Source organism: Lynx canadensis, chromosome B1 (assembly GCF_007474595.2).
Source record: "Lynx canadensis isolate LIC74 chromosome B1, mLynCan4.pri.v2, whole genome shotgun sequence".
In the NCBI taxonomy this organism is placed as follows: domain Eukaryota; kingdom Metazoa; phylum Chordata; class Mammalia; order Carnivora; family Felidae; genus Lynx; species Lynx canadensis.
In genome coordinates this window covers 147,731,720-147,758,762 of record NC_044306.2, presented here as the reverse complement: position 1 = coordinate 147,758,762, position 27,043 = coordinate 147,731,720, and the positions used below count along the sequence as shown (strand labels likewise).

The following is a 27,043-nucleotide window of genomic DNA, read 5'->3' as shown; positions in this document are numbered from 1 at the left end:
CAGAAGTGTGCTAATAATATCAAAGGGATATTCAAGTTAAAGAGGGTTTTATATGCGATGTATATATTCATAGGACATTGTTAGGTGACACAGGAAATTGGGAAATCTGTTATCTTTCTGTAGTCCAAATATTTAAGGATAGATTATAGAAACATGTTATGTAGGAAAGAGTTGTAAACTACTGTAGTACAATGCCAGCTTTTTGTCAGATTTTAAAAGTGTATGAAGTACTGACAATTGTTATGATTCATATTTAATATTTTCAAAGGCTATATAATTGATGTATCTGAAAATTTGTCACTTAATTTTCAACATAATATGTATACTTTGACAAGTAAATTTAGGTGTTCAGAAAGTAAACAAAAAGCAACCAAATTTCTTCAGGATTCACAAGAGCACATGTATTTGAGTATTACTAATCATAATATGAAGGAAACTTAGTGAAAACTCAGATTTCAGATAATACCATTTCCATTTTAAAAGGCTTCTTTGAATGAATAATAGAGAAAGAAAAGACATATAATTAAAATAATAAAATACAAAACATATTTTAAATTCTATAAAATGTATGTGGATACTTACATGCTTCCAGAAAAAAAAAATATTTTACAGAAAATACAAAGAAATAATAGATTTTACTACATAAACATCTGAATTTTTCAACCTAAAAACACTGTAAAAATTAAGTGCTGGCTGAAAATGGCAAATGAAATATATATAATAAATGGTAAAATGTCTAATAAAAAAACTTTTTTGAACCATTAACAACCAAAAAAATGAATATTCAATATGAAAAAAGACAAAAGAAATAAGCAGTTCACCTAAAAACAAATTCCAAAAATATGGAACTAAAGTTCAACTTTATTAATATTTTTTTAATTTAAATAAGGAGTTGACCATTTTTAAATATAGTAAATTGGCAAAATTTAAAAAGTAGTGGGGGGTAGAATTTTAGTGCCTAGTATTGACAAGACAGAAGGAACATTTTTAGGCACCACTGAAATGTGAATTAAGGTCAGTGTCTGAATAGACAATAAATAATATTTGTCAGGAGCAAAAAATGACCATGATTTTTTATCTATTATTCCCATTCTAAGAATATTCTAGAAAATTCTAATAAGTTATAAAATATCAATATATTACTTTAATACCAGAAAAGCTGGAAATTTTTAAATTGTCCAATACCAGATGATAGGTTGAATAAATTGGAATACATCTTGTAACAGATCAATAGTCACCAATGAAAAATTATTCTTGGACAGAGTCAAAAAATTATTTTTGACTATGAACAAAAACGTATGGTATATCCTTAAGAGACAAAAATAATATAAACATGTTTTTAGTATAATTCTGATTTCAAATATGAGTGTAGCTTGCTAAGATATTCACAGATCCTCATGCCTTTGGGGTTTATCCTTCTGTTAATTATGGAATGGAATGTGAAAATGAAAGTATTTCGGGGGTTCCTGGCTCGCTCAGTCACCAGAGCATGCAACTCTTGATCTCAGGGTTGTGAGTTTGAGCCCCACATTAGGTGTAGAGATTGCTTAAAAACAGAATCTTAAAAAAAAAAAAAAAAAAAAAAAAAAAGACATAAAGGAACGATTCTGGTTTTAGTTCCAGGTAAAACCCCCGGACAACTATGTAGGATCACCATGCAGATTTGTAAAGGTGGGTACCAAGGGATACTGATCCTCGGGTTGAAGAGATTAAAAGGCCCAGGATTACAGATTAGAAGATGATTGAGAGAGGTTTGCTGAGGTGTGGTGAATCACCCACGTACAATATGGAGAAGTGGGGGTCCTTGCCCCCAAATCATGCTTAGAAGAGGGACTGATGGAGACATGCAGAGTTTAACATATGAACTTACTATTTCAGAGGACATCGTGAACTTTTATCTGCCTCGCATGTAAGACTGATGGGGTTCTTGAGCAAACGGCTAAGAAAGAATTCTTAACACCTCTTTGATGCAAATAGGTGATTTTGTTAAAGCACAGGGGACAGGACCCATGGGCAGAAAGAGCTGCACTGGGATCCTATGGACTGACTGATTATAGGAATTCTCTAGATATCTATGATGCATTCTTGTTCCTGTCTAATTCTTTGTAATTGCTTTTTTCTCTCTGCCCTACACTAATCCAAATATTATAACACTTCCCTTGATATTTGAAAAATACCCCCCACAAAGTCAGTTAATGTTTAATAGACTCTTGCTGACAATTTGGGGTTATAGGCAGGGAGGAGTTTTCTGTGTAGAACAAAAGTTAGTTTGAAATTAAATATTAGACATGACAGAGTCTAGAAGTTCCTTGGCCACATCCAAGTCATGGAACTTCATTCTGGTCAGTTTCTAACTCTCAAGTTGCCCACGCTTAGCTTTGTTGCTAATTTTTATACTCTTAGGATACCCTTTTTAATGTTTCCTGACTCTTCTTGACATTAATTGTGGAGCTTGAATCAGATTACTTAACATCTCCTGTCTTACTTTCCTTATATACTAAACAGGGGTACTTTTAGTAGCTACTTTTACTAGACTAAATGGGTTGACACATATAAAGAAATTCACAGAGTGCTCAGCACAAAATATATATCAAAATGCTCAAAGGTAATAAAGTAATTAAAATAATAATTTAAATAAAGTACTTTGGATATTCTACTCATTGTTATTATGCCCTAGAGAGTGAGGTTGTATGAGTTAATTCCCTTTCTCACATGAAGACAATTCCTCAAAGTATTTTTCTAAATGAAAGTTCTTATCCTAATAGAATATATTATCTCCTTGAAAATAATATTATTTTTCTTTCCAGCATATTTGTACAAAAAGATTGGTAGAAGATATACTAAAATATTAGATTATGTATTTCCAGGCATAATTATATGAAAGGCTGTTTAATTCTCCATGCATATTGGATTTCATAGCTAAAATCTGAATTACTTTTTTAAAGTTGGAGATCTTATTCATGTTCATGCCTTGGTAATAATTTCAAGGATATAGGCAATCAGGAAGCTTAATCAAAGAAGGTATGGAACTTTGAGGGTGGCTTTTTAGGACATCTCCTCCTGTTGAGTGTGGCTTTTTAGGACCCCCTCATCCTGCATGAGATGTTCACTCTCTGGCTCAGAGTAATAAGTAATACAGCTGAACCTTACCTGAAGACCTCATCTAACACTGCAGAGTGAGTGTTCCATTCATGAAATATCTCCATTTTATATCCCAGTTTATATGCCATTTCTTAGGGAGTCATACTTCATAAATCCATAGATTCTGTGTTTATTTACTTTAATATTTATCCAGGAATATCCTATTAAAAACTTTATATAGGTGAAGACTTAACATCCTAGCAAATATCATTCCCCTACCTGGAGGTAGAGTTATAATGTCCACAGGAACATTAGTCTGAATCCTCAGTCTTCCTTTCTTTCCCTGGGGGCATTCTCCTTGTGTCTGGGGGAGGAATGGATTACTGGCTGGCTGCTTTAACATCTTCCACCAATTCTCTCTGACCTCAGTTAATATTACTTTGCCACACATTTCTCGTTGTTATTCTTTGTCTTACTCCATTTTCTTTAGTATTTCAAAGAAAGAATAGTGTTTATAATGCCTTGATGACCACCAAGATTTGATTTGAAGGTCCAATGAGGAGTAGGAATAAAGCATGTTCATAGTGACTGTACCTCTTTAAAGGTCTTTTGAAATCCTTTTGCCTTCTCTATGACTGTTTATCTTCAATTGTGCACAGTTGTTTGAACCTTGTTGTATGATCTGATGGAGACATTTAATTGAATGTGCAATGTTTCTAAAGTCCAGTTCACTTCCTCTTCTGGATAATGAATTGTAACGTGTTTTATATCAATCAGAGGTTCAGCTCAGCTTTCCAATGCATTACTTTCTTCTAGGGATCATCATTTGCATAAGTCTGGTTTTCACTTAATTCTACCAATGAAGTTACAAACCCTCTAGCATACCATGTTGCTGCGGCAGAGGCTTATACAACATTTGACACATTCTGCATTAATAAAACTAGGAGTAGTAACCTTCAGGGCCGTGTGTTCCTTCTTTTTTTTTTTTTTTTTTCCAGATTACAGATTAATGACCCAGTCTTTTTCCAGAGGAAAGAATTCCAAGGATTTTTCTCTCAATGTTGACTATGTATTAATCAGGACCAGATCTGAGAGAGTGGAACTGACCAAGTTTGTCTTCCCCACTCCAGTGCTTCCAGACTGGTTTCTCTGTCCTCAGGAAACCAGGATCTAACAAAGGCTCACTCATCTGTGGGTGTCTTCCCAATTCAGCCCTCTCCGCATTTTATCCCACTGTGGCTGGAAGGGGCTGAGGCCAGCTCATGGGCCCCTGCTGGTTCCGCAGCCATATGAGGTCGGTCTGACTCTTCTCTGGTGCGCAGGTGGGTGAGACTCCTCTTCCAAATGTTTTGGCCTTTGGTGCTGGTTACCACAGCTCCCACAGAAGCCCTTCTGTTGGCAGACGGATGCTGAATTTTAGTTGTTAGAAGGGCATCTTATGCTTTCATGATGCTGATATCCTAAGGTCATATATTTGAAAGTGCTTTGAAAATGCAAATATTAGGCATTATTACTGCCTCATAATTATTGCCAGTGATTCACACCCGGCTCGACCATGTGTGTTTCCAACATTTCTGGCCTTGCTATTTTCCCTCTCTCTCCTTTTCAATTATTTTAGCAATCTAAGTTGTCATAAATTAGTGACTTTAGTAACTACGATTACCCTTTAGTGATAATCATCAGAGTTTAGTTTAGGTCATTCAACATAAATGGAAGCAAATACTGCCACCTTCCTCTCCTTAAATCCTTGTATAGGTACACAAGGAAAAGAAAAGGAAAAAAATGAAGACTAGAGTATAATTAATAATAAATACCATGGTAATAAAGGCAATACTGCAAATCCCAAGAGATGGATGAGCAAAATAGGGAGTAGCGACCACAGTTCACTTTTTTGCGTCTGGCAGTCTATGTAGCCTGTGATTGGTGACGATTTATTACAAAGTTGGTCACTTTAATGAGTATTGGATACACGAATAAAGGTCTAGACTCTTCCTTCAGATGACTCATTCTTTAGATGATCTGTATGAAACAGCACATTTCATATCAAAATTTAATAGGTTAGGGTCTTTATGGATTCTCTTTTAATTGAAATTGGGGGGACATATCTCTTTTAGGTAAGATAACACCATTGCTAGCCATTGGATGACTTACTCTGATTGTGAATTTATAAGAGTTTGAATTACATTATCTGCGTCTGTTCTGTACAGTTGCGTTCAGATAATAACACATTTTTTCCGGATCATAAAAAACCCAAAAATCTGGAAATGTGAAATAAGTTGAAAAATATAGAAAAACACCAACATATACTAATATCAAACCAGTCCATCTCCCACTGAGTAATGCACTGTTAGTGGTTTTTAGCAAATACAATTACAGGAAGGAAAGAATTTTAAATGACTTGCTCTCTTGATTTCTCTTCCTGAAGACCCAGACCCTGTTTCTACAGATAAGCATAAGGGTCTGGATAAGCTCTGGCAACTTGGGCTCTAAATGGAGCTGATGCAGTTTAACCTACATCTGTGTTCTCCCCAAGGTCAAAGATGAAGGAATGATAAAACTCACAACCAAGTTATTTTATTTATCACACGGATTTCCATGTAGAAATAAACAATACAAGACGAATTAGTGTTAAGATGGCTTATAATTAATTTACTCAACTTGTAAAATACTAACTTAAAAAATTTAGACTTTGTTATTAAAAAGACATTACACATTTTCAGTGAAATATTCTGAAACTATTGAACCATCGATATGGGTAGACTATAAATCTGCCTTCTAGAAACTGGTATACACAAATTTCTTAGTCCTTATATTATTTCATCTACAGAATTAATATGCACAGAGTATACTTTAATTCTAGACTTAAAGATATTCAATCAGAGATTGATTTTATTTAAAGCATTTTAATCAACTGTATAGAACTTTTAAGTGTCCAGTGAAAAAGATGCCAGATGCAGGAATACCAAAGGGCAATTTTCCTTGGTGTATTAAACTGAGAGAAGTGGATCCCCCTAGAATCAATCAGGACCTGGCTTTTCTCTGTCTCACTCACTACAGTAATACTAGGGGTGATGATGTTATCCCCAAAGTTATACTATTATAGGTTAACCTAATAGCCAAAGCTGTGGCCTCACATACAAAATTTTACAATTATGTGTCAGGAGGAAGTTAACACTTAAATATGACAGGTTCCTCCTTTACCCTCTATGTGGTGTGTTGGCATGTTACCTTGCCAAATATAGTCATCAAGCCAGTAATAGGAATAGTGAAATCCATGTTGGCTCCTAAAACAAAATCTTATTTTGGTTTATCAATAGTACATTAGAAGAAGAGGAAAAGAAACACTCACCTGTCCAACAACTGACATGGAGTTTAAGTTAATACACGGGAAGGTTTTGAAAACCTTGTTCCATCTCAACCTTCCAAACACTGTTATCCCAGCAGATATGGTTGCTCTAAGCTGGAACATAAGAAAAACAGAATGTGAAAATATAAAGCATTATGTCTTATGAGATATTTCCCCCAATATATTTTTCAGCTCTAATTGAATCTGTGGGCAGAGGTTTCTTATCAGTGATATTTAGTGACCTACAGTGTTGTCATGCAGTTTTCATTTATATTTACGGCATTTCCTTGCCTTGGATACAAATATCTTTAAATATTTGTGTGAATGCTTTTCTTTTGGATACTTTGAAGCAATTTTTATCAAGCTAGTAGGTATTCTCAGTGTCAGGCTCTGGACCCAGACATTTTCAGCTTGACTCTGTATGGTAGAGTATATCTAGTCTTACTCAGATTCCATTCTTTTTTCTTTTCTCCTAACCCTCACCCCATCCCACACTCACTTTCTTTTCATTTTGCATTTTTGTTTGGGCTTAGGGACATTAAACATAGAAAAGCAGAGATGAGCTTTAAAAATTAGAGGAAAGGGAAGAAATAAAATGGCAAAATATTGGAGGAAAATGATCCCCTTTTATTGACTTATGTTTATATACTTGTTTTGTAGTAATTTACCTTGATTACTTACTGTTTGTTCCCTGTACCTAAAATAGAGAAAACTATCCAAAGTTGAGTATTTGAAATGAATACTACATATCTTGATCTCCATGCAGTATTTACAAGAATAAACATGCTCCCCTAAAATGATACAGATATGTAGTTGGTGAAAGACTGAAAAATGCAGAGTGATAATGAGGTCGTTAATGTAAACTGGGGTCTGATTATCTATCTTACCAATTCAAAGTCCATGAAATTACTCCCCCCCCCAAAAAAAAAAAGAATATGGGAGCTCAATTGTGTACTATCAAATTTATTTCCCTTTAAGGGCACATATAACGTTCTGTCCAACCAGTTGCAGAAAACAACATATGCAGAAAAGAGTTAATGAGCAGGTCAGAGCCTGACATCTTTAGAAAGGACTGCTTGCAAAGTCTGCCCTTGGTTAGAGTCTGGGAACGTAAATCAGAAACAGTTCCCTATAGTGACATAAAGTGTCCATAAGTGACTGAAGTGGCTCATTATACCTAATCTGTTTGTACAGACATTGTTCATGCTGCACATGTACTTTCCATCTGGGAGTCTGAAATTTTGATACTGCTTGGAGGAAGGTACCATGTGACCATTCTCCAATTAAAAACCTAGGATGCTGAGTTTCTAATGAGCCTCCCTGGTACAACACTTCACACATCTCATCAAACTCATTGCTAGAGGAATTAATCTCACTGTGTGACTCCACCGAGGGAGACTCTTAGAAGCTAGTTCCTGGTTTCCTGCAGATATTACCTTATGTGCCGTATTATTTGCTGATTTTATGTTGTATCCGTTTGCTGTAATAAATATTGGCTGTGAATACACTATATTCTAAGTCCTCTGAATTCTTCTAGTAAATCACCAAACATGGGCATGTTCTTGAGGACCTCTGATACACAAGGTTGACTGAAATATCTACATGAAGATATATTGATTCTAAATAAAAATTTGTATTGAATATATGTGAATGGAATTATGTTAAGTAAAACCAAGGCAAGTAGCATAGACTTCTTTTAAGAGATTCACAGTATGGTGGCTATCTCTGCATACAGAAGTATATAAAAAGAATATTCAATTAACAGAGTCAAAGCAGAATAAGGAATATACAAAAAACTTATTTTATGGGAGTTTTGAAGATATAGACACCTCATCTTGTTTCAATTGCCAGGAAAGCTGAAAACCTGTTAAGTTAGCCTTAAAGGAACAAGTAGGTTTTGACAGGTTATGATATCTAGAGACAGGAGAAAAGGGGAATTTTGGAAGGTTTCCCTTACAGAGTTTCTCTTGAAACTTTGCAAATGAGTATGAGGTGTTATGAAAAAGTGAAATATAGAACCTATTGAGGAAATAAAAAATAATAATCGTTACTTAGGACACAAAGTGTACATTTCAAATCTCTTGGTACAAATCCTAATAATTTGATCTATATAACTCATTTCCATGCAACATTCATGGATTATTATAGAAGGACCATCAAAATTCCATAGTGTTTTAAAAGTATTCCTCTTAAACTCAGGCACAGAACTGACTTATGTTCTACTGGTTTCTAATTATGCTTTTTCTTTTCTAGCTCTCCTTTGTTCAGGTCCATCATGAGTGAGAAATGGGACTCAAACTCTTCAGAAAACTGGCATTATATTTGGAGTGTCAATGGCACAAAATATCACCTATACTCAGATATCAATATTACCTATGTGAACTACTATCTTCACCAGCCTCAAGTAGCAGCAGTCTTCATCACTTCCTACTTTCTCATCTTCTTCCTGTGCATGGTGGGAAATACTGTGGTTTGCTTTACTGTAATGAGGAACAAGCATATGCACACAGTCACTAATCTCTTTATCTTGAACCTGGCAATAAGTGATTTACTGGTTGGCATATTTTGTATGCCTATCACGCTCCTGGACAACATCATAGCAGGTATGTTGACATGTGTGCTGTACAAGGATGATATGTTTGTCCCACATTCCTGTACCCATGGCAGGGTCATCCATTCATTTGCAAATATTTATGGAGTTCCAAGAACTTCTCCAGGTACCTGCCCTCATAGGGCCTACATTCTAAAGGAGGAGAAAGACAATAAACAGATGGAGGATAAATAGTCAAAGAACAGTAGGAATTATGGATAAAAATAAAGCAAGTGACAGAGATGAAGAGTGGAAACTGTCATTTTTATAGAGTTCACTGAAGGTGATCAGAGAATGAGATCTAACGTTTTTTTTACTGATGACTTTAAATTTGCTTAATACAGTTCAGGGCACATAGAATGTAGTAAAAATATTGGGAATATTCTACACTGTAGAGTTCAAGGAACTGGTAAAGTCTGGTTTCAAATGATATAACGTCTTTAGTCTAACAGATGTTGGGTCCCTCTTGTGGTTAGCTAGGGAGATTTCCAATAGTTTTTGAGGGAAGCAGCAGTCCCGTGTACCACAAAAAGTGGTAGTTTAATCAGTGGCAATGTACATATGCAATATGAGTAACTTAACACTGCATCAGTTAGGGTGCTGCCCTCGAGTCCTTGTGGCCTGTCTTGCTACTTCTCTAGGGCTACGTCATGCACTCTGGAAGTGCAGGGGCAGTGGATCTCCTGCTCCCAGAACAATTTTGGCACATGATACCTGCTTAATTGTTGTAGACTCCAACTCTAAAGTTCTCTTTTGGCCAGCAAAAGAGCAGACTCAAGATTAAAACGAGAGATGGCTAATGTCCGGGAAAAGACAAGAGCCCCAGTAAGGGTCCTTGTCCCATATTTATTCAAATCAGAAGGCTTGCAAACGTGATGGTCGTGTACAAAGAGACAAAGAAACTAGGAACATTAACTTGGGGACATGATGGGGAAAGGGGGATTTTGAAGATATACAGTGTTTGGGGTTTGGGTCAATATAAAACAAAATCCAGGTGCCAGGCAGATGGGTAGATAGTTGTTAATGGCAGACAGGAGGCGTCGTGCCTGTTTATCTTTGCCAGCCTAGGGGATGAGACAGATGGGGCATAACCTCAGGGTTAACAAGGCCCCTTTTCTTTTGTTAATCATCTCCGCTCTGGGCTGCTTTGCCTGCAGTGCAGCAGTCCACAGTCCAATTCACCAATTTACCTACCCTGGCCCTCTTCTCCTATGAAAGCAGCTTTCTGCTATAGTACTAAATTTGGGGTGCTTTCATCATGAATATCTAATCTTGTTATTCCTATGTATTGGGCAACTTTGTGCCATTTCTATTTCAGGCCTTTGTCTCTATTTTGGGGGGCTCAGCACCCCCTCCCTATTTTGGGATGACTTTGGACCTCCCTATTCCTGGCACCTTTGTGCCTCCCTATTTTTGGAGTGTCTTTGCACCCCCCTATTCTTGGAGTGCCAATCTGGTGTACCCAAACTCAGGTGTGAGCATTTTATGGCTTTGTATTTCTTTATGCCTTGTTTACCCATTGGTGTAACCCTGAGGGATTCCTAAGCTTATCCCCCACACTTAATAAATATTTGTTGTATTAATGAGTGAGTGGTATTCATGAGAGATACTCATATTCCAAATACGTATAAGAAAAAATGATACAATAGGAATATATCAAGAATATTTAGAGTAGTGTGAGCCCTGTCATAGGTCCTACCCCTTCATTCAAGATCAGTGCACTGAAGAATAAGAGGTTTATCTTTAGAGATGACATCTGTTGCCTTCCTTTCTCCGCAGTGGGAGCAGGGAGAGTTTAAGAATGCCTCTTCTAGCATCTGTACTGCATAGATTCTGTGTTTTTTATGTACTTATTTTTAAAAATAGTTTATATTTTTAACAAAAAGGAATGTGCATTTTAAAAAATTTTTTTTAATGTTTATTTATTTTTGAGGGAGAAAGAGACAGAGTGCAAGCAGGGGAGGAGAGAGAGAGGGAGACACAGAATCTGAAGCAGGCTTCAGGCTCCGAGTTGTCAGCACAGAGCCCGATGTGGGGCTCGAACTCACGAACCGTGAGATCATGACCTGAGCTGAAGTCAGATGCTTAACTGACTGAGCCACCCCAGGTGCCCCAAGGAATATGCATTTTTAAGACACTGGGCTAGGCAAAAAGAGAGCAAAACAATTGATTTAAATTATTGTTATTGCTCTCAAGAAACTTACTTTGCCAGTAAGAAATGTTCTCACTATCTCCCCCTATAAATATTTATAAAGAAATTATTATCTAAACTCTTCCTTAATGTTACCCTTCCTTATCCCTGATTCTCATTCGCAGGAGGCAGCCACATTCAACACCTTGCCTTTATTTTTGGTATTTATTCTCATGTTTCTAAATAACATATTTCCATTATAAAAGGTATTATCTTCACACTGTGGGAGATGTGATGTAGTTCTTCTAATCTTCTACCACAAGAGGTATTTCCCCCAGCAGCCTCCACTGAAATGACATAGAGCAAAAGAACATAAATTCACAGAAACTGCCACATACTGCTGAATGTGAAGGTGGGAAAACAGGATTGGCTGGAATTGTGTACACATGCAATCTGATGCATTTATATAGACACACAAAATCACATTCACACTCTTTACCTCCTCTCATTTTCCCAACATTATTATAATTTTTAGTTGTCAGTATGCAGAATATATGTTCCTATTATTTGTATCTTAGCTCTGCTGAGGCATGAATGTTAATACAAGAAAATTCCCCAGGATTAAGCACATGCTATTTTTGATTGAAAGGACTATGATATCAATACGAAAGAGTGCTGTGATATTTCTTTTTTCTTGGATTTAATGAGGGCATCGTATTTTTTTATTTAAAAAAAATATTTTTGTAACGTTTATTATTGAGAGACAAACATAGAACATGGGCAGGGGAGGGGTAGAGAGAGGGGGAGACACAGAATCTGAAGCAGGCTCCAGGCTCTGAGCTGTCAGCACAGAGCCGGATGTGGGGCTTGAACTCAGGATCTGTGAGATCAGTGACCTGAGCTGAAGTCAGTTGCCTAAACAACTGAGCCACCCAGGCACCCCAGGGGCATTGTATTTTGATTTGCTTAGTTGGGGGTATGTACCTGTAAGTAATATAACCTCAACCTCTCTTCTACAAGTGTTAATTTCTTGTTAATACCTTCAGCCATGTCAGGTAACTTGTGAATTGCATCTTTTTTTTTTTTCTGGAGATACCCTGCTGGTGCTCTCTACCCTTTTGTTTCTATTCAGACATACTGCTTTTTAGGCGTGGAGCTCAGCTGCTACTGCTCTGGGAAGTCCCTTCACTGAGACCCTTTACTACTCTTTGTGTTCAATCCCCTGTTTTCCAGAACCATGTCTTCTTTCTTGGTTTATTTCTCTGTTAGTTTCCTGAGAAAGTGTGCATTAAGATTAAAAAAAGAAAAACCAGGGGCACCTGGGTGGCTCAGTCGGTTAAGCGTCTGACTTCGGCTCAGGTCATGATCTCAAGGTCTGCTGTGCTGACAGCTCAGAGCCTGGAGCCTGCTTCGGATTCTGTGTCTCCCGCTCCCTCTGACCCTCCCCCGTTCATGCTCTGTCTCAAAAATAAATAAACGTTAATTTTTTTTTAAAGAAAAAACATTTGAGATCTTGTTTGTCTGCAGTTATCTTTATTCTGCTCTCATACCTGATTATGGTTAGCTGTATGAAGTATTTAAGACTGGACATTTTTTCCCCCTCAGAATTTTAACAGAGTTGTCTATTGTTGCTGCTGGGAAACCTGATATTACTGTTGAAAATCTAATGATGTTCTTCTTTTATCATGATTTGCATTTTGAAAACTTGGGGCTTGTCTTTATCCTCAGTGTTCTGAATTTCAAGCAATTATGCCTTCCATAGGTCTTTTTATTTTTCATGTGTTGGACACAAACCAGGTTCTTTCAATCAGAAACAGAACGCTCCTTAATCCTGGGGAATTTCTTGCATAATTCTCTTCCATTTTACTTTTTTCAATTCATATTAGTCAGATATTAGAGGTTCTGGGTTGCCTTTTGTTTCTTCATCTTTCTTGTTTCTGTTCCTTATTGTTCTGTTTTCAAAGATTTTCTTAGTTTTCTCTTCCAGACACTATATTGAATTCCACATTTCTGCTCTCATGTTTTAAATTCTTTGACCTATTTTATTTTCTGCATGTTTCCTATACTATCGTGTACATTTCATCAATAAAATGTGTTATATCTCTGAGGTTTATTTTTATGCTTTTATTTTAATTCCAGTTAACAGGGTTATATTAGTTTCAGCTGTACTGGTGATTCAACTGGTGATTCAAAAATTCCATACATCACCCAGTGCTCATGATAGTACGTGCACTCCTTAATCCCCATCACCTATTTCACCCATCCTCCCACCCACCTCCTCTCTGGTAACCATCCGTTTGTTCTGTATACTTAAGAGTCTGTTTCTTGGTTTATCTTTTTTCCTATGCTAGTTTGTTTTGTTTCTTAAATTCTACATATGAGTGAAATTGTATTGTATTTCTTTCTCTAACGGGCTTACTTCACTTAGCATTTTAATCCCTAGGTCCACCCATGTAATTGAAAATGGTAAGATTTCAGTCTTTTTTTGCAGCTGAATAATATTCCATTGCACATGCATGAACATGTGTGTGTGTGACACATCTTCTTTTCCATTCATCAGTCAGGGGATACTTGGGCTGCTACATATCTTGGGTATTGTAGATAGTGCTGCTATGAACATAGGGGTGCAAGTATCCCTTTGAATTAGTATTTGTTTATTCTTTGGGTAAATAGTAGTGAGTTTGCTAGATCTTAAAGTAGTTCTATTTTTAGCTTTTTGAGGAACCTCTTTACAGTTTTCCAGCACTCTGGAAAACAGTTTGCGTTCCCACCAACAGTGCAAGAAGATTCTTCTTTCTCCACATCCTCGCCAATATTTGTTTCTTGTGTTGTTGATTTTAGCCATTCTGACTGACGTGAGGTGATATTAAACTGTACTTTTGATTTGCATTTCCCTGATGATGAGTGATGTTAATCAGCATCTTTTCATGTCTGTTGGCCATCTGTATGTCTTCCTTGGACAAATGTCTGTTCATGTCATCTGCCCATTTTTTAATGGGGTTGTGTTCTGAGTATTGAGTTGTAGAAGTTATTTATATATTTAAAATACTAACACTTAGTTGGATATGTCATTTGCAAATATCTTCTCCTGTTCAATAAGTTGTCTTTTAGTTTTGTTGATTGTTTCCTTTGCTGTGCAGTTGCTTTTTATTTTGATGAAGTCCCTATGGTTTATTTTTGTTTTTGTTTCCCTTGTCTCAGGAGACCTATCTAGAAAGAAGTTGCTATGGCTGATCTCAGAGAAGTTACTGCTTATGTTCTCATCTAGGATTTTCGTGGTTTCAGGTCTCAAATTTAGATCTTTAATCCATTTTGAGTTTATTTTTGTGTATGGTATAAGAAAGTGGTCCAGTTTTTCCAGGTTTCTTGAAGAGACTGTCTTTTTTTTTCCATTGGATATTATTTCCTACTTTGTTGAAGATTAGTTGACCATATAATTGTGGGTTTATTTCTGAGTTTTCTATTTTGTTTCAGTGATCTATGTTTCTATTGTTGTGCCAGTTTAATACTGTTTTGATTACTACAGGTTTGTAATATAACTTGAAGTCTGCACTCGTGATATCTCCAGCTTTGCTTTTCTTTTTCAAGTTTGCTTTGGTTATTTGCGGTCTTTTTGTGGTTCCATACATACATTAGGATTGTTTGTTCTAGTTCTGTGAAAAATGCTATTGGCATTTTGATAGGGATCACATTAAATGTGTAGGTTGCTTTGGTAGTACAGACATTTTCACAATATTTGTTCTTCTAGTCCATGAGCATGGAATGTCTTTCCCTTTCTTTGTGTTATCTTCTATTTCTTTCATCAGTGTTTTATACTTTTCAGAGTATAGGTATGTCACCTCTTTGGTTAGTTTTCTTCCTAGGTATCTTATTATTTTTGGTGCAGTTGTGAATGGGATTGCTTTCTTAATTTCTCTTTCTGCTGCTTCATTATCAGTGTATAGAAATGCAACAGATATCTATACATCGATTTTGTATTCTGCAAATCTTTTATCAGTCCTAGCAGCCTTTTGGCAGTCTTTCAGATTTTCAGTGTAGAGTATCATGTCATCTGCATAGTGAAAGTTTGACTTCTTCCTTACTGATTTGGATGCGATTTTTCTTGTCTGCCTGCCATGGGTAGGACTTATAGTACTACGTTGAATAAAAGTGAGAGGGAACATCCTTTTCTTGTTCCTGGTCTTTGGGGAAAAGCTCTCAGTTTTTCATCATTAAGGATGAAGTTAGCTGTGGGTTTTTCATATATGTCCTTTTTATGTTGAGGTATGTTCCCTCTAAACCTACTTGTTGAGAGTTTTTATCATGAATGGATATTGAATGCTGTCAAATGCTCTTTCTGTGTCTACTGAAATGATCATATGATCCTTATTCTTTATTTTACTGATGTAATGTATTATGTTGATTGATTAGCAAATACCGAACCACCCTTGCAACCCAGGAATAAATCCCACTTGATCACTGTGAATGATTTTTTTTAATGATTGTTGGGTTCAGTTTGGTGTATTTCATTGAGGACTTTTGCATCTATGTTCATTAGAGATATTGGCCTGTGGTGCTCTTTTTTTGGTATCTTTATCTGGTTTTAGTATCAGAGTAATGCTGGCCTCATAGAATGAGTTTGGAAGTTTTCCTTTTTCTATTTTTTGGAATAGTTTGAGAAGAATAGGTATTAACATTTCTTTAGATGTTTGGTAGAATTCACCTTGAAGCCATCTGTTCCTGGGCTTTTGTTGAGAATTTTGTGATTACTGATTCAGTTTCCTTGCTGGTAATTGACCTGCTCAAGTTTTCTATTTCTTCCTGTTTCAGTTTTTGTAGGTTATATGCTTCTGAGAATTTATCAATTTCTTCTAGGTTGTCCAAATTGTTGGCAAATAGTTTTTCATAATAATTATAATTGTATTTCTGTGGTGTTGGTTTCTCCTTTCTCATTTGTAATTTTGTGGCCTTTTTCCTTTTTTCTTATAAGTCTGGCTAAAGGTTTGAAGTAATTTTTTTTTATATTTTTCATCTACTTGATTTTTTTTTCTTAAGTTTCTTTTTTCCTATTTTAGCCACTTTTATATTCGAGGCTTCCCGTCTGTCAATTGCTGCTTAGCTGCTTGTGTTTCAGACTGAGACATGGTGCGGCTTCCTTGGACCTCTGCATGCCTTAGGTTTGAGGTTAGGCCCACTCTCAGCCTCATTAATCTGGCCCATTCGCTGGGAAATCCACAACTGTCAGAAATTGCACATCAGGGGGTGCCTGGGTGGCTCAGTTGGTTGAGCGTCCAACTTCAGCTCAGGTCACGATCTCGCGGTCCGTGAGTTCGAGCCCTGCGTCAGGCTCTGGGCTGATGGCTCAGAGCCTGGAGCCTGCTTCCGATTCTGTGTCTCCCTCTCTCTCTGCCCCTCCCCCGTTCATGCTCTGTCTCTCTCTGTCTCAAAAATAAATAAATGTTAAAAAAAAAAATTAAAAATTGCACATCAGTGTTCTTGGAAGGATCACATTCCCCAGAAGGCAATTCTCTGACCTATTGCCATGGGAGTCGTAAGACTGGCTGCTCTGTTCCAGAGCCTAGTGGGTCTCTGGGCAGCAGGACCGCATGCAGAGCATATATTTTCACTTCATCATTGTGTGTCATTGTGGTATCTGTGGTACCCACCACACTTGCACCTGCTGACTCGGAGTCTAGAGCCCCTCTGCTTTTACTTCCTCAGAGAGTAACCTCCATTCTTCTGCTTGCAGGGGAAGAACAAGTGGCATCTGGTTGTATTCATAATTCAGCCAGTTGTATCATTTTCCCAGCTTTATTTTCTTTCTGCGTATTTGAGTTCTTTGTTCTCTGGTGTTTTCATTTCAGTGGAATTTAGTGAGGGAGATGAGATAAATCATGTGTTCTATTTTTGACCAAAGGCTATTGACACTCCTTTTTGCCTTTTTAATACTGTAAACAGCCAAACATATTTTAGGACTAGGAAAATGTGTTCACTTTTGGTTTCTATTCAGGAGAGTCATTCAAGCATCTATTTTAACATGAGCTGGATAGATGCCAAAATGGTTTTTCTGGTAGACTTGGATCATTTAGATTATTGGGAATATTTTAAATTTGATACGAATATTTTAAAAAAATGAATTACAGATCTGTTTAAAAGAAAATGAATGTTATTTTTTTCTCAGATTTTTAAAATTTATCTTTTGGGAAACGAGAATATTTGCTAGTAGAAGAATATGATTACTTTCTTATAATAGCAGGGGTGTTTATATCAACCTGTTATAATAATTTTACTAATTTCTTTTATAAACATTCCAGTAAATGAAGTTTACTTAGAAAGTAATTCAAATGGACTATTTTTGTTTATGCAAAGTGTTCTTTATTCTTGAAATATGTTTTAGTCAGCTCAGGCTACTATAACAAAATACTATAGACTAGGTGGCTTAAGCAAAAGACATTTATTTTCTTTCTATTCCAGAGGCTAGACGTCTGAGATCAGGGTGCTGGCATGGTCAGCTTGTTGGTGAGGGTCCTTTTTTTGGTTTGTAGACAGCTACCTTCTTGCTTTGTGCTCACATGGCCTTTCTTCTGTGCATGCTCCTGGAGAAGAAAGCTTTTTTTTCTTCCTCTTCTTCTAACGGCACTAATCCCATCATGTGGGCACCACCTTGTGGCATCATCTAAATATAATTACTTTCCAGAGGCCCCACTTCCAAACACATTGAAACTTAAGGCTAGAATATATGAATTTGATGGGAGGGCAGGTAGAGCACAAACATTCACTCTATAACAAAGTACCTCTGAGGTAAATTGTCTCATTACATTATCTGTGAATAAATATTAATTTTATTTATTCTACATGTGACTCCTATTCCCCATGATTTATGGGGTACATTTTCAAAATTATAAAACCAATATTCTTCCTGTCTTACTCATTTAAAGGGCATTATTGCATAAGGGTTAATGGTGTAGGCTCTGGAACCATACAATGGGATTGAAATCCTAAGTATGTTGCTAACTAGCTGTGGCAAGGTATGTGATATATGTGTGTTTATTAGCTAGTCTATATCATGAGGAAGAGAATAAAGCCTTTGAAAGTCTATTTGGGGGATTAGATAAATTAATAGGTACAAAACACTTACCACAGTGCCTAGAATGTTGTAACTACCATAGGAGTTCTGACATTAATAGCACTATACTAAAAACAGCTCTGGAGATATTAATGAAAATAATGGGAAACATTGATTGTTTCCTGGATATCATTTAGGAAATAGTTGCATCAGTCTTGATTTCATGCTTTTCTGTTCATATTTTTCGTGAAATTAAAAAAAAGAATGATCTTTTCAAAGACTGTTTCAATTTCCCTTTCAGGATGGCCCTTTGGAAGCACAATGTGCAAGATCAGCGGATTCATTCAGGGAATATCAGTTGCAGCATCAGTCTTTACTTTAGTTGCGATAGCTGTGGATAGGTAAGTCAGCACCAAAATATGAGTCCAGAGAAAAATTTATTATCTACCAAATTTGGTTATATTTGCCCCAAACTATATCCATAATATCTATCCTTTAAGAGCAAGGTGTATCTATCTACTAAAGGTTCAGTAATAAAACTACTGAAATTTTCATGTTTTAGAATTAAATAATTAGGGATGATACGTGTCTTAGTTTGGGCTGCTCTAACAAGATTCCATAGACTTTGTGGCTGAAGCAACAAAAACTTATTTCTCAGTTCTGGAGGCGGGACGGTCCAAGGTAAGGATGCCAGTATCTTCTGTGTTTAGTGAGAGAACTTTTCTTGGTTTGCAGAAGGCTATCTTCTCCTTGGAGAGTACAAACCCTAGTCTCTTCCTGTTCTTATAAAAGGTCATTAATCCTATCATGAGGAACCTACCCTCTTGATCTCATCTACCTAGTTACTTCCTAAAGGTCATGGCTCCTAATATCATACAACCAAGGGTTAGGGTTTCAACCCTATTCAAAGTATGAATTTCTGGGGGACACAAACCTGAAGTTCATAACAGCATAGTTTATATATTTTTCACACTAGAATATTGTATTTTCTAATGGTGAAAATGTGAAATAAATCTGATATTTTATCCAAATGTTAAGATAAAATTTAATAATCCATTTACACATATTGTTGAGTGTGCCTGTAATGGGCTGGGTAGTATACCATCTCAAACAAATTAGACAAAGTACCTCCTAAAGAAGTCCACACTCTGGTAGAGGTAGACAAGATACATTAATGAATACTACTCCCTTACATAACAATGGTACAAAGGAGAGAGTGATCAAGTTACTTCTCAGGACAGGGAGTGTTGCATTCACAGAAAAGATCATATCTGTCTAAATCTTGAGGGGTCAGAAATTTACCTTGGAAAGAAACCGAGGAAAGAGCATCTCTTAAGACAGAGATATATATACAGCAATTGAAATAGGAGGATACTTGTCAAGAGAAGTACAGAGAGATAGTCCAGCTAGCACATGGGAGGGTGGAATAGCACATTAGGTCACAGAAAGTCTATGATAGACTTGGGGCACCTGGGTGCTCAGTCAGTTGAGCCTCTGACTCATTTCAGGTCAGCTTACGATCCCAGGGTCTTGGGATGGAGCCCTGCATCAGGCTCTGCCCTGAGTGTGGAGCCTGCTTGAGCTTCTTTCTTTGTAAAACAAAACAAAACACATGTCTGTGGATCTGTCTTCCATTTGTCCTGAAGACAGCAGGGAACTGCTACTAACGTCTTTTATGTAGGGGAATAATGACGAGATTTTCATTTTAGAAAAACAAGTAGAAAGGGTTTAGAGTTGTGTTAAGACTAAAGAAAAGAAAAAGTTAAACTTTTGTTAACAACTTAGATGGGAGAGGATGTGTGCATGTGTTAAGGCAGTGGCAATTAAGGGATACTTGAGAAGGAAACTGAACAATGTCCTGAAAGATGTCTCCCCAGCCAAGGAAAAGGACCAAAAAGGAACCAACCAGTCAGCAACACATACGCACATATATGTAGATGAGAAAGTGTTTAAAAAATACAATAGAATTGTTGACATTAAAAAAAGCAAAACAACTAGTAGATCCTATTTTCAACATTAATCTGTTTTTAAGAACCCATCTTATACATCCAGTTTTTTTGGTTTACATGTAAGAAGAATAAAATTTATATATATATGCTAGCCACCAAATGCCAAAAATATCTTTTTACATTAAAATTTGGAAGCTAATTATTTCCAAATTTACCATATCCTGTTACTACTATTATTTTCTACTACTAACTAGTGCTACTACTAAATTATTTAGTTGTGAATATTTGTAGTACTATATCCTAATTTTACAATTATTTATGTCATCTTTACAGTGAATTAAAAAACTGTAATATCCTTTGTATTTTCTACTTGAATCTTGAGTTTATCAGGTTTATTTCATTAAAGTATTAAGTATCCCTTAATTTCTTTTTCATGGTTTCTAGTATGCCTCCTAATTAGAGATTTAGAAATAAACATTGCTGTTCATTTTTTAAAAATGTTTATTTTTGAGAGAGAAGACTGCATGTATGTGCATGCACACAAGTGGGAGAGGGGAGAGAAAGAGGATTTGAAGCAGGTTCTGCACTGATAGCAGAGAGCAGAATGCAGGGCTTGAACGCACAAACCTTAAGAACATGACCTGAGCTCAAGTTGGATGCTTAGCCAACTGAGCCATCCAGGTGCCCTGACAGGAGGGATACATGGCAACATCAAGATTCCTGAGTAAAATGGAAAAGGATTGAGTAGACCTACCAAGAGAATTTCAGCAGTGTCTGTCATGTTTTATGTCTTTTAAAAAGTGATAAAATATGGTCACCTGTGACATACCCTTTGCTATCTGCCTTCCAATCCATATATCATTTCTTTGTGGTTTCAGTTATTTTTTGTAATACAACAAGTCACCTCCCAAAACAAGCCACTTATTTAGTGGCTCATGATGCTCATGAATCTGTGATGTGGGCAGATTCCCTGATTAGAGAAATATACCTTGTCTCTGCTCCACTTGGCATCAGGGAGGGGAGCTCCATAAAACCCCACTCTGATGGTGGTGCCCAGATTGGGAGGACTTGAACAGCTAGGAGACAGAACTGAGTCTTCTCAGGCACTTTACTCCTACTGGTTTTTCTCCACATGGGCTCAATAGCATGGCAGCTTCAAGGTAGCTGACCTTCTTACATGTAGTCTAAGGCACGCGTGTCCTAAGTGCCAGTGAAAGTCATGTAGTGTCACTTCTACATCCTATTCATTAGAAGTGAGTCACTAGGGGCGCCTGGGTGGCTCAGTCGGTTGAGCGTCTGATTTCGGCTCAGGTCATGATCTCACAGTTCGTGGGTTCGAGCCCCACATCAGGCTCTGTGCAGACAGCTTGCTCAGAGCCTGGAGCCTGCTTCAGATTCTGTGTCTCCTTCTCTCTCTGCCCGTCCCCTGCTCACACTTTGTCTCACTCTTTCTCAAAGATAAATAAATGTAAAAAGAAGTGAGTCACTAAAACCAGCTCATATTCATGGAGAAGGGAATTGAATTTGGAGGACATGTTTTCAAACCACCACACCTTCGTGTCCATCTGAACTACCTGCATGTGAATGCCTTTCTCAGGGTCAGCTCTTAGAGGAAGCCAAACTAAAAAATCTCCCAAACCTATTTCTCCAGACTAAGTCTTTCTCCTAAATTTCATACTTATATTCAAAATCCCTCCTGGATAACTTCACCTGCATATCCAACAAGCACTTCAAAATAGACCCAGAATTGAACTTGTCTTCTCTACCAGTCCCCCACAAAATAAGTAAACAAAAAGTCAGCTCCTTTTCTCATTTTCCCAAATCAGTGAATGGTAGTATTACACATCCAATCTGTTCTTGAACTTTCCAACTTCTATCTAGTCACTCTTTAAATCCCATCAGTTCTTCACCAAACTCCACACCCAAGAAACAACTAATCCAGTGAAGAAATGGGCAGAAGACATGAATAGACACTTCTCTAAAGAAGACATCCAATTGGCCAACAGGCACATGAAAAGATGTTCAATGTTACTCATCAGGGAAATACAAATCAAAACCACACTCAGATACCACCTCACGCCAGTCAGAGTGGCTAAAATGAACAAATCAGGAGACTATAGATGCTGGCGAGGATGTGGAGAAATGGGAACCCTCTTGCGCTGTTGGTGGAAATGCAAACTGGTGCAGCCACTCTGGAAAACAGTGTGGAGTTTCCTCAAAATATTAAAAATAGATCTACCCTATGACCCAGCAATAGCACTGCTAGGAATTTACCCAAGGGATACAGGAGTACTGATGCATAGGGGCACTTGTACCCCAATGTTTATAGCAGCACTTTCAACAGTAGCCAAATTATGGAAAGAGCCTAAATGTCCATCAACTGATGAATGGATAAAGAAATTGTGGTTTATATACACAAAGGAATACTTGGCAATGAGAAAGAATGAAATCTGGCCATTTGTGGCAATGTGGATGGAACTGGAGGGTATTATGCTAAGTGAAATAAGTCATAGAAGATAGATACCATATGTTTTCACTCTTATGTGAATCCTGAGAAACTTAACAGAAGAGCATGGGGGAGGGGAAGGAATAAAAAAAGGTTAGAGAGGGAGGGAGCCAAACCATAAGAGGCTTTTGAAAACTGAGAATAAACTGAGGGTTGGTGATGGGTATTGAGGAGGGCACCTGTTGGGATGAGCACTGGGTATTGTATGGAAACCAATTTGACAATGAATTTCATATTAAAAAAAAATCCCATCAGTTCTGGGTGCTAATGGTCTTGAACAAGTCTACTATCTTCCATTGCTTGAGATAGAATACTGAGATTTTTTTTCCTAACTGGTTGTAGTGATAAATTTTACGTGTGACCTTGACTGTTCCATGTGGTACCCAGATATTTGGTCAGACATTATTCTGGGTGTGTCTATGAGGGTACATTTGATGAGATTAACATTTGAATCAATAGGTTGAGTAAAAGATTGCCCTCCTTACTATTGTTGGCCCTTATTCAATCAGTTGAAGTCCTGCATAGAACAAAGAAGCAAAAAGGCTGACCTTCCTGAAATTAAGTGCCTTTTATTGCTGAGACATCAGTCTTTTTCTGTCTTCAGACTTGAACTGCACCATTAGCTCTTCTGGTGTTGTGAGCCTGATAGTTTTTGGAACTTACATCGGTGGCTGTCCTGTTCTCAAGCCCTTAGATGTGAACTGGACTATACCATGGGCTCTCCTGGGTCCCCATTTTGCCAACAGCAGATCTTGGGACTTCTTCCCAAATTGCATGAGCCAAATCTTTAAAATAAGTATCTTTCTATATATTTATGCATACTGTTGATTCTGTTTCTCTAGAGAAGCCTGAGTAATGTATTGGCCAAATCTAAACTCCAGCATGATTTTAGCATAATTGCACAATATTTTAATTGGCTATTTTCTGACAGCATTTTCTTTTTTGTTCATATACATATGTGTGTGTGTGTGTGTGTGTGTGTGTGTGTGTGTATATATATATGAATATAGTGTATGTATATTTGTTGAATGAATGAAAAAATATTTGAAGACCCAATAGTTGGTTTGCAAAAAAAGAACAAAATACCTAGAATTGTGCCTATAAAGTTACTTATAATTTAAAGGTAGGTAGATGGGAGGAAAGGGGGTGCCTGGGTGGTTCAGGTGGTTAAGCGTCTGACTTCAGTTCTGATCATGATCTCGCATGATCTCACGAGCCCCACGTCAGGCTCTGTACTGACAGCCTGGAGCCTGCTTCCAATTCTGTCTCCCTCTCTCTGTGCCCCTCCCCCACTTGTGCTCTTTCTCTCTCTCAAATAAATATAAATAATAAAAAAAAAACACTAGAAGAAAACTTGTTTAAGATAGCAGACATTACCCATGCAATGAAGGACAATACAGCAATTAAAGTTCAAATTAATTAGTATATGAAGATATGTCAGATAAAGCTTTTAAGTGGCTCAGCAGCAACTCCATGTTAATTTAAGTTTTCTTATCTGCTGATCTGGAAAGTAATAATTTTCATAACATTTCCTTTTTATAGAGTCATCATGAAAATCAAAGATTAAGTAGGTGATAATACTTTGAAAAATATAAAATATTACACAGTTGTATATGGCATGATTATAATTATAATGAGCATGAATAACATCAAGACTCATAGCAAAATTGCAGTAAAATGAAATCAGCATTATTCTACATACTGACATTGAACTTCCGTGCTCACCAGAGGGCATAGAACATCTGGAAAGCAAGTAATCAGAACTCATAATGGAAATTCTCAGACTCTTACAGTTGTGAACCAAGCCACCAAAACACTTTAGTGACTTGAAACAAGAATGCTTAAACATTTCTCATGATGCTGTGGTTTGGTTGGGTGCCTCTGTGTCGTTTCTGTTTATGTCATCTTGCTAATGTTCAGTTGGCCAAGCACACAGATAATGTGGGAGGGGAGCACAGAGGTCACGAAAGGAGAGTTTAACAATATGGTCTCTGAAGCCAAACTATCTGTTTTAAATCACGCGTAGTTGTGGGCAAGAGTTTTTACGTTTTCTAAGCCTATTGTGCCAGTAAATGGGGAAGCTTAAAGACCATCAATGCAAACCAATGAAAAAGAGCCTAAAACAAAATACTAACTATTCATGTTCAATATATGCTAGTTACCACTATCACTTTTGTTAATAGCGTCTGATACTCCACTTATTCATAGTCTGAGTTGAAATTTATATCAGTTACAAAAGACATCAATGCATGCCTCTCTACTGCTAATGGTAACTTTCTATGCTTTTTGAGGGGAATGTGAGTGGGAGAATTAAATTCAATTCACAACTTGGTCAAAAGTTACAAGGCAGTGTCCCATTGCTATTTGCCTTTAATTGCAGGTTCCGCTGTGTTGTCTACCCTTTTAAGCCAAAGCTCACTATCAAGACAGCATCTATCATTATTGTGATCATCTGGGTCCTGGCCATTGCCATTATGTCCCCATCTGCAATAATGTTACATGTACAAGAAGAAAAATATTACCAAGTGAGACTCAACTCCCAGAATAAAACCAGTCCAGTCTACTGGTGCCGGGAAGACTGGCCAAATCAGGAAATGAGGAAGATCTACACCACTGTGCTGTTTGCCAACATCTACCTGGCTCCCCTGTCCCTCATTGTCATCATGTATGGAAGGATTGGAATTTCACTCTTCAAGATGACAGTGCCCCACACAGGCAAACAGAACCAGGAGCAGTGGCACGTGGTGTCCAAGAAGAAACAGAAGGTCATTAAGATGCTCCTGATTGTGGCTCTGCTTTTTAGTCTCTCCTGGCTGCCTCTGTGGACACTGATGATGCTCTCAGACTATGCTGACCTGTCTCCAAATGAACTGCAGGTTATCAACATCTACATCTACCCGTTTGCACATTGGCTGGCCTTTTGCAATAGCAGCGTCAACCCCATCATTTATGGTTTCTTCAATGAGAATTTTCACCGTGCATTCCAAGATGCTTTTCACTTCCAGCTCTGCCAAAAAAGAGCAAAGCCCAAGGAAACCTATACCGTAAGAGCTAAAAACAATGTGATCATAAGTACATCTCATCAGTTAGCCCCAGGACCTGCAATTCAAAATTCACATGAGGAAAATTTGCTTTGTAGGAAAAGTGCTGAAAAACCCAACCAAGAATTAATGATGGAAGAATTAGGGGGAGTCACCCAGAGCAATGAGATTTTAAAAGAGCTGGTATGATTATTTTAACTATACAGTGTGTTATATATAGAAATACTGCTTTCTATAGCTTTGTACTTGAATTCTAAGAATGTTCTAAAGAAAATATGTACTGAAAGCCCTCTTTGAACAGAAGTGGAATAGTCTTATGTTCATATCCAATCTTATGGTATATAAAATATGTAGAGACTCACATACAAATTTGCCTGGATAAATCCATTTTCTAGGAACAATTTTCAAAGCCTGACCTTTTCCAATTTAGCCAGTTGGGTAGGAGTCAAACATATGTATTATGTGTATACAAATATATACAACACACACACTTATTTTCTCCAAATGGCAATAAATAGGCAGTTATTTGCATGAGAGTACATTTTGTCAATTCTCTTTTTGCTTTTGGAGTTGAAATTTTAGACTAAAAATTATTTGTGCTTTTAAAATATACTTAGCTTTCTTAGAAGAACTGCAATAGCAAATAGAGAGACACTATTTCTTTGTGTTTAAGGTTGATTTTTCTTTTAAAGAGTACAGTTAAAGTTGGTGAAATCATAACATTGTTGGCTTTTTAATATTTTCATAAATAAAATTCATGCTGTAGCTGAACCCATCTTTCTTAGAGGTGACTTGGGATGCCAGTTTGACCCCCTAATAGAATCTCTGACAAAGAAGAAAATCCTTTTTTTTTTTTAATGATTATTTTTTGAGAGAGAGAGAATATGAGCAGTGGAGGGGCAGAGAAAGAGGGAAACACAGAATCTGAAGCAGGCTCTGACCTGTCAGTACAGAGACTGATGCGGGGCTCAAAGACAGAGACCGTGAGATCATGACCTGAGCTGAAGTCACACACTCAACTGAGTGAGCCACCCAGGTACCCCAAGAAGCAAATCCTTTAGTAATGCAACATTTGGCCAACATTGGAGAATGACCACTCTCCTTTGAAGGGCTGAGTCACAGATGTGTGACAATCATTAGTAAAGTCTGTGCAGAAAAAGACCAATTATTCCAGATTTCCTGCTGGGTACAGCAATTAAATCCAGCACTCTTACTGAATTAGTAAACTAATACCACTGCTAAAAAGAGAATTGCAAACCCTTGGGTTCTGCTATGTTTCAATTATGTAATGGCAATAGCTGTAAATGTTAGCTTTTATTCTAGGGTGAGATTAGTCCCTAGGAAATTTGAAAAT

General features: G+C 37.1%; 1 protein-coding gene across 1 annotated transcript; it reads left to right on the top strand.

Moving 5' to 3' along the window:
- The first annotated feature begins 8,688 nt into the window (after positions 1 to 8,688).
- NPFFR2 (neuropeptide FF receptor 2) lies at positions 8,689 to 26,263 on the top strand. Its single transcript, XM_032593048.1, has 3 exons — positions 8,689 to 9,030; positions 18,495 to 18,594; positions 25,029 to 26,263. Exons 1-3 carry the CDS (start codon positions 8,703 to 8,705, stop codon positions 25,876 to 25,878), a joined length of 1,278 nt encoding a protein of 425 aa, XP_032448939.1. The 5' UTR covers positions 8,689 to 8,702; the 3' UTR covers positions 25,879 to 26,263.
- Positions 26,264 to 27,043: the final 780 nt, after the last annotated feature.